The sequence below is a fragment of the Dermacentor silvarum genome, chromosome 11 (genome assembly GCF_013339745.2).
Source record: "Dermacentor silvarum isolate Dsil-2018 chromosome 11, BIME_Dsil_1.4, whole genome shotgun sequence".
NCBI classification, from domain to species: Eukaryota; Metazoa; Arthropoda; class Arachnida; order Ixodida; family Ixodidae; genus Dermacentor; species Dermacentor silvarum.
Window position 1 is genome coordinate 64,639,874 of NC_051164.1, and position 6,909 is coordinate 64,646,782.

The 6,909-nt window shown below is 53.6% G+C and overlaps 1 protein-coding gene across 3 annotated transcripts in view; it reads right to left on the reverse strand.

Moving 5' to 3' along the window:
- The window catches only part of LOC119433205 (MYG1 exonuclease), a 194,220-nt gene extending 187,519 nt beyond the window's left edge, over positions 1–6,701 (reverse strand). Inside the window, exon 1 of one of the 3 annotated variants that reach the window (XM_049658662.1) lies at positions 6,501–6,701. In XM_049658662.1, coding sequence (XP_049514619.1) covers positions 6,501–6,586 — 86 coding nt within the window. In that variant the 5' untranslated portion in view covers positions 6,587–6,701. The remainder of the gene's footprint in view (positions 1–6,500) is intronic. The other 2 variants (XM_049658663.1, XM_049658668.1) reach the window with 2 other exon arrangements.
- Positions 6,702–6,909: the final 208 nt, after the last annotated feature.

Here is a 6,909-nt window from a genome sequence, read left to right on the forward strand (position 1 = left end):
TTCCGGACGTCCTCTAACCACCCTCCTTGCAGTAAGCGGTCGCTCACAACGTCACACATCATATCGTTACAACAGGCCCTCCCGTGCTTGCTCGGGCTCATGACCTCCCGCCGGATTGTCTAGCTGTCGCTAAAAATGTCACAGTTTCGGCCGAAAGCCGAAGCATCAATTGCGATAGTAAATTAGTAGAGAGCTATTCGGAGTAGGGATAGTAGTTTTATCGGCTGCATAAACTTGAACACATTCACTTACTAACTGAATTAACAAGCGTGGTATCAGCGCGTACAAGCACACATGAATAGATCACACTCGATGACCGCAGACAACCACTGTCAAAACGTTGGCAGCAAGCGGAGCCGCCGCAGCGAGCGAAAGTTCGTGCGGTCTATCGCTTCAACGGAATCAATAGGCCGAATGCACAGCGCATAGTCCGCATACAAAGGTCAGAACCGTGTGGAGATCGCTTGCAAGATACGGCGCGCGCGACACCGGCAGCCCGTACCGCCACAAACATATAATAAAGAACCAAGCGCAAAGCTCAAAGTACATGAACGCGTTTGTTGGCAGAGTAGAAGCCGCCCCCCGCCCTCCCTCCCGCGCTGCCTTCCCGCTTTGCTCCTTTCGCGTGGGAGATTGCGTCGCCAGTTCCCCTTGCGCCCGGTTGCAAGATACGCATTTGGTGCCGCAGCAAAGCATCGCCCCCCTCCCTCCCATACCACCAAGGCGTTTCGCGCCACGGAAGTCGCGTTTGCTTTCCGCCGTGCGTTCGAAGGAGTTTGAACACATGCTTGACCTTGGCTACATTCGTCCCTCATCGAGTCCTTGGGCCTTGCCACGCCATATGGTGCCCAAGAAGACCGGTGACTGCTGCCCCGTACGGCGATTATCGTGCCCTTAACAAGGCACTGTCCCAGGACCGGTACCCCATTCCGCACATCCAAGATTTCACGTCGGCACTGCACGGCTGCGCCATCTTTAGCAAGGTCGACCTGGTGAAAGCCTATCACCAGATTCCTGTGGAAGCATTCGATATTCCTAAGACGGCCATTTTAACACCCTTTGGCCTGTTCGAGTATCTGCGCATGCCTTTCGGTCTTCGTAATGCGGGCCAGACCTTTCAGCGTTTTGTTGACCAGGAATTACGTGGCTTGACGTGCTGCTTTGCCTACCCCGACGACATTCTCGTATTCAGCTCCACCGTCGAAGCTGACAAGCTCCACCTACTTCAAGTGCTCTCAAGACTCAGCAAGTTTGAACTTGTTAACGGTTCGAATAGCCAGTTCGGTGTCACGAAGTTGGATTTCCTCGGCTATTATTCAACGCACAAGGCATTCGTCCACTGCCGACCTGCGTCAGAGCCATCCGTTAGTTTCCTCAGCCATCCGCCAGCAGGTAACTGCGCGAATTTCTTGGCCTCGCCGACTATAAGCGCGGCTTCATTTCTCGTTGCGCCAATATGCTGCAGCCCCTCCACGACCTTCTCTCGGGCCTCAAGACAACGACTACTCCCGTGCCCTGGAACGACTCCGCTGACCTCGCGTTTCGATGCATCAAAGAAGCCATTGCCGGCGCGACGCTCCTCGTCCATCCCAAATGCGACGCCCCAACATCAGTCATGGTTGACGCATCGGACACCGCTGTCGGCGCAGTCTTGCAGCAGTTAGTTGCTGGTGCTTGGCTGTCCATTGCCTTGTTTTCCAAGAAGCTTGCGCACCTTGAGCGCCCCTACAGCACCTTCAGCCGAGGAGTGCTCGCCATCCATTTGGCTGTGAAGCACTTTTCGACATTTTCTCGAGGGACGCTCCTTCATGTACTTATTGACCATAAACCACTGACTGTCCGTCCTACCATCCAGAGGCACCTCCTACGCTCCCCGAGAAATCAGACAGCTCGCCTACATCTCTGAATACACCAGTCGACATTCGCCACGTCAGCGGAAAATTATAATGCCATTGCCTACGCGCCTTCTCGAGCCGCCATTCATGCAACGGACAATGACGGCCGGTCATCGGCTTCACGGCCATGGCTGCCGCCCAGAGTATCGACGCCGAACTCCAGCTGCTTCGCACGAGCGGCATCTCTCTGGTGTTTGAAGATATCTTGCTCCCTGACTGCGACGTAGCCCTCGTTTGTGATACGTCGACTTGACGCCCACGTCCCTACGTGCCTCGCCCATACCGCCGGACCGTCTTTGATGCCCTCCATTCTTTGGCTCACCCTCGCATTCGCGCAACACCGCGACTCGTCACTTCTCGCTATGTGTGGCCTAGTATATACGTAGACGTTCGTCGCTGGTCTCGCGCGTGCCCCAACTGCCAACAGTCTAAAGTGAAACGCCACTGTGCGATTCCTCTTGGCAAATTCCCGTCCCCGGACGCCCGCTTCAGCCATCTCCACGTCGACGTTGTCGGCCCCCTTCCTCTCTGTGGAAACCATCGCTACCTGTTAACCTGCATTGACAGATTCAGCAGATGGCCTGGAGTGATGCCCCTCCTGGACATAATGGCGGAGTCGACAGCTCGAGCATCACTCTCTCGATTAGCCGCTACGGAGTCCCTTTCACCATTACGACCGATCGTCGCCGTCAATTTGATTCATCATTGTTCGCCAATCTATCTCGGCTCCTCGGTGTCAATAACATCACGAATACCTCTTACCACCCGATATTCAATGGGATCATCGAACGTTTTCGTCGCCTACTACAGGCTTCACTCATGGTTTCGACTTTTCCTTCACCATAGATCGAGCGCCTTGTTTTCGTTATGCTTGACGTCCGCAACCACTCTGCGCAGTGACTCTTCCTCCATCGCCGCAGAGCTTACGTTTGACACCACGCTTCGAGTCCCTGGTGAATTATTCAACGACTCGCCCACTGTATCTGCTGACGTTTCCTACAATGCCTACCGTCTATGCAGTGATATGCGTACTGCCCTTCCCTCCCGACAACGGCAGTCTTCCCGTCGTGTATACGTCAGCCCTGACCTTCAGAACTGTACGCTCGTCTTCGTGCTCCGCGACGCTGTGCGTCCTCCCTTACAACCCGCGTATGATGGTCCATTCAAGATCCCGAGGCGTGTGCCTAAATCGTTTCTATTGCTCATGAACTGCCGGGAAGATACGGTCTCCGTCGGCCGTCTGAAGCCTGCCTATTTTGACCCTCTAGCCACTTCGGCTGTCACATTCCCTCCCGACCGGGTTAGTCTATACTCGCCGCGTGCGTTTCGCACCACCACCATCCGCTCTGCGCCATTCCGTCCCACTCTCACGGCTTCCTTGCTAGGAGGGGGGCCCTGTAGCACGATATTACGTGCTACAGTGATCCGACCACAAAAGACGATGACGACACGCAAGCACGCTCACGGTGCGCGAGCAGGGAATCGGCAGTGAGAAGACCGAACGCCAGCGGTGCTTTGTCCCGCTCCCATCTGATTGAGCGAGCCTTGTTTAAATATAATTTGTGGACACCATGCACCAACGTCTGTCTGGTTTTTACTCACCCACGACTTCAATCTCCGTCATAACGTGTTCCACACTTATTTGACTCAGTTGTCCCTCGACGAGATATTCGCGAATAGTAGCTTCACTGGATCGTTAACTACACGAACAGGGATACAGTCGTTTGAAAAGTTGAGTATTATTTAGCTAGCAGTTCGAATCAGTGGGCTGTTCGCTTGTGCAAACCCTCGCACGTTAGAGGAGATCCGATTGAGACACGCCATGGCCTGAATATGGGAGGAACGTTTGTCCCGACAGGTTCCAGTCAAGGAGCAGGACTTTTCTACAAGGCTGGTTACGTCGAGGGCGCCAAAGCAAATTATTGTTGTCGAGGTTTGTCGCCGTAAATTAGTTCAGAAACTGGGGAATAACTGAAGTTCTGTGGCTTTATTTTCTTTGCATGTCTGAAAACCGATTGCACGCCATAAGTACAACAAGGTGATAGTGGATATCACGTGACATGTTCTTACAAGGTGACCAGAGCAACAGACATGAACAAATACGAGGCGATGATTGGCGACCACAAATGATGCGTAACGGCTCGGCACTTTTGCTCCGAGCTACCCTCTTTAAACACTGTGACCATCTTCGTGAATAATGGCTTTCACCATTTTCAAGTTTGAACCAGGAATGATGGGCTAAAAAAATTGCGAGAGAACCCATCTCACGATGACTGTAGGCGGTATGCATTAGCATTGAATCAATATAGCGACTAGAGGTATCGCCACCGTCGAAACGAGTTGTGTATGAGTCGTGTACTGCATCGGGACTTCTCTTTCGCGCTTCCCTTAGAGCATTCCCTTAGAGCCATCTAGCGCAGCCACCGCAAAGCCTGTATACGTGACCTCCGAAATGCATGGCGTCCGGTGCCTGCGAACGTTGAGAAACGCGTTATGCTACAACCGGGCTCCTCCCCGGCCTTCTTTCTGGACAGGCTACGCCATCTGGTGGCGCTGCCGAGAAGTCCGCGCGTGGCCTCAGAGACGAGAAGCGTTGCGCGCCGGCGCCGGAGAACGCTCAGAATTGGCCACTCGCTTGTCGCACACTCAGTGCCACATACTCGGTGACCCGAGTTGGCGAAGCATTCTTTAAAGAGCGGCACATACGCAGTGCATTCATGGCGCAGCTCACTAAAGCGTTGGCGTGAAAGGCATTCATTGAAAAGCGGCATAAATGCAGGGCATTTGGGGCGCAGCCTGCAAATGCGTCGGGTTGCTGTCCCAAAGGAACCCGTGTGACGTAGGTTCGATTCTGTTCAGCATCGCAGAAATTTAAGGCATCCTTAAACACAGGTACAGACTTAAACACAGAGCACAGACCGATCAGCGCATACTCATTGCTCCAAACTGGCGTCAAGGAGCTTCTTCGAAGAGCGTTATCTACGTTAATCCCGCGTCTACAATGACCCATGTAGGCGTGTAATAGGTTTTTTGAACAGTGGTTCACACTGCATTATACTCAGTGATTCATGTTAGTTCGATGGTTGTTGGTTGGATGGTTTCAAACCCTGCTACCTCAGCACAGCAGCCCGATGTGCTACCGACACGACCACGAAAACAGTGTTGACAGCGTGCACTAGTGTTGCAAGGCTGGAGTAAACAGCGGAGCTGGTGGTCGACCTAGCTTCTTCCAGGTTTTACTAGGCTTGGCTAAGTTTTGCTACGAAATGTTAAGTGCTGCTGACACGGTATTCCGAATCGGCTGACCGCGGACGCGCAGATTCTCACTTGGCCGCACGACGCGCTTCAAGATAGCGGCTTCTTCGGGTGTCCGGATCTTGTTTGGTCGGCCCACGTCAAGGCTACATGTACTCGTCACAAAGTCAGCGAGAGTTCTGCCGCCGTCGCGGCGGCTCCGAGCTTTATCTCACCGGTCACGTCACGGCCAAGCTGCGCCTCCACACTTGCCGGGGCGTGGCTGGTCGAAACCTGCCGAGCCGCCGCCAGAGGCACCGGCTCGGCGTCGGCAGCAGCTCTGCGCATTGCGTCGTTGGTGCTGCTACAATTTCTTTCTCTCTCTCGCTCTCATTTTCTCTTTTTCTCTCCCGAGCATAGCGCGGGCCGCGCGGATGCTCTCATTCCCTCTCCTTAACGTCCCATGTCAAGACAACATGTGAACGGCACGGAGAGGAGACGAAGCACACCCCGCTATGCGAGGTGGTTGCTAGGCAACGCGCGGTGACGTCATCGCCAGGCGCAGTGACGTCATCGCCATCGCATGCCACTGACTCCGCCCTACGCGCCTGGGGTGTGAGGAGGTTACGTGGCTCGGCAGCGCAGCTGTGGCAGGTGGTTGCTATGCAACGCGAGGCGACGCATAGCTGGGCCGAGTTTTCTGCTAACGCTGCACGGCCTAACCAAAAGCTTAAACAGCTCGGCTGTTAAAACCCAGTGACCGAGGTAGGCGGGAGAACGGTTAAATGCAAACATAGATAGATAGATATATAGATAGACACAAACGTAGATAGCCCCCAAAAAGTGCGTGCAAGAAATGCTAACGGATAATGATCTGGTGTAACGTAAATCTAGATGCAGGTGATACCATATATCAAGCGTGTAATATAGTATCGTTGCAGTGCCTTTCGAGAAAATTGTTACTTTGGGCTAGACATACTGGCTGCATCGTCACCAACGACGGAAAATGAATGCGTTGCACATTTCAAATGCCACCAGAGGACGCGGCAATCCAGGATGAAAAGTGTCCTGTCAGGATCAAAAGGTGTTGGGTCTTAGGAGGATATACCAAGCTATGTTCTGAAACCAGGCCACCCTATATAATTTCATCGTTTTCCGGCGTTCTTGCTTTCTTATTTTGCAGGTGAGAAAGTTACGTTTAGCATCGACGACGCGGACGGCGCCTGGTTCGGAAAGCGACTGCGCGTGCAGTCCTGCTTGGGACGTAACTTCCTGCTCGTCTTTTGGCGGGAGCACGAGGACGCGAGCAAGGGTTGCTGCGTGCTGGCGCAACTCATCGGCGAACCCCGAGAGGCGGACAAGTTCACCTACCGGGTTGAAGTGACTCGCGACGGCGTCCGCTCACTCACCTGGAAGGACAGGCCTCGCTCGCTCCACGAGAGCATCGAGTCGGCCATCGCCAGCAGGGACTGCCTCTTCTTCGACGCCCGGCAGTTCGCCGAGGGCGGGAAGCTGAACGTCGAATTCACCGTTTACGCCTGCACAAGCGACGTGATCGCATAAAATCAAATTATTATTGCGTACGCTTTATGAGAAGCGTGCGTACAAGAAAGGAAGAGTGGCTCTATATAAACCAATGCTTCCTTAAAGCTATGGCCTCAGACACCAGGCAGCCCGGTCTTGGCGGTCATGTTTAAGGTTTTGGAGTTTAAGGTATATAGCATTATATTCGGAATACTGCAGGAGAATGTGGCGCGGCAGTCGTTAGGTTCCGATGAAA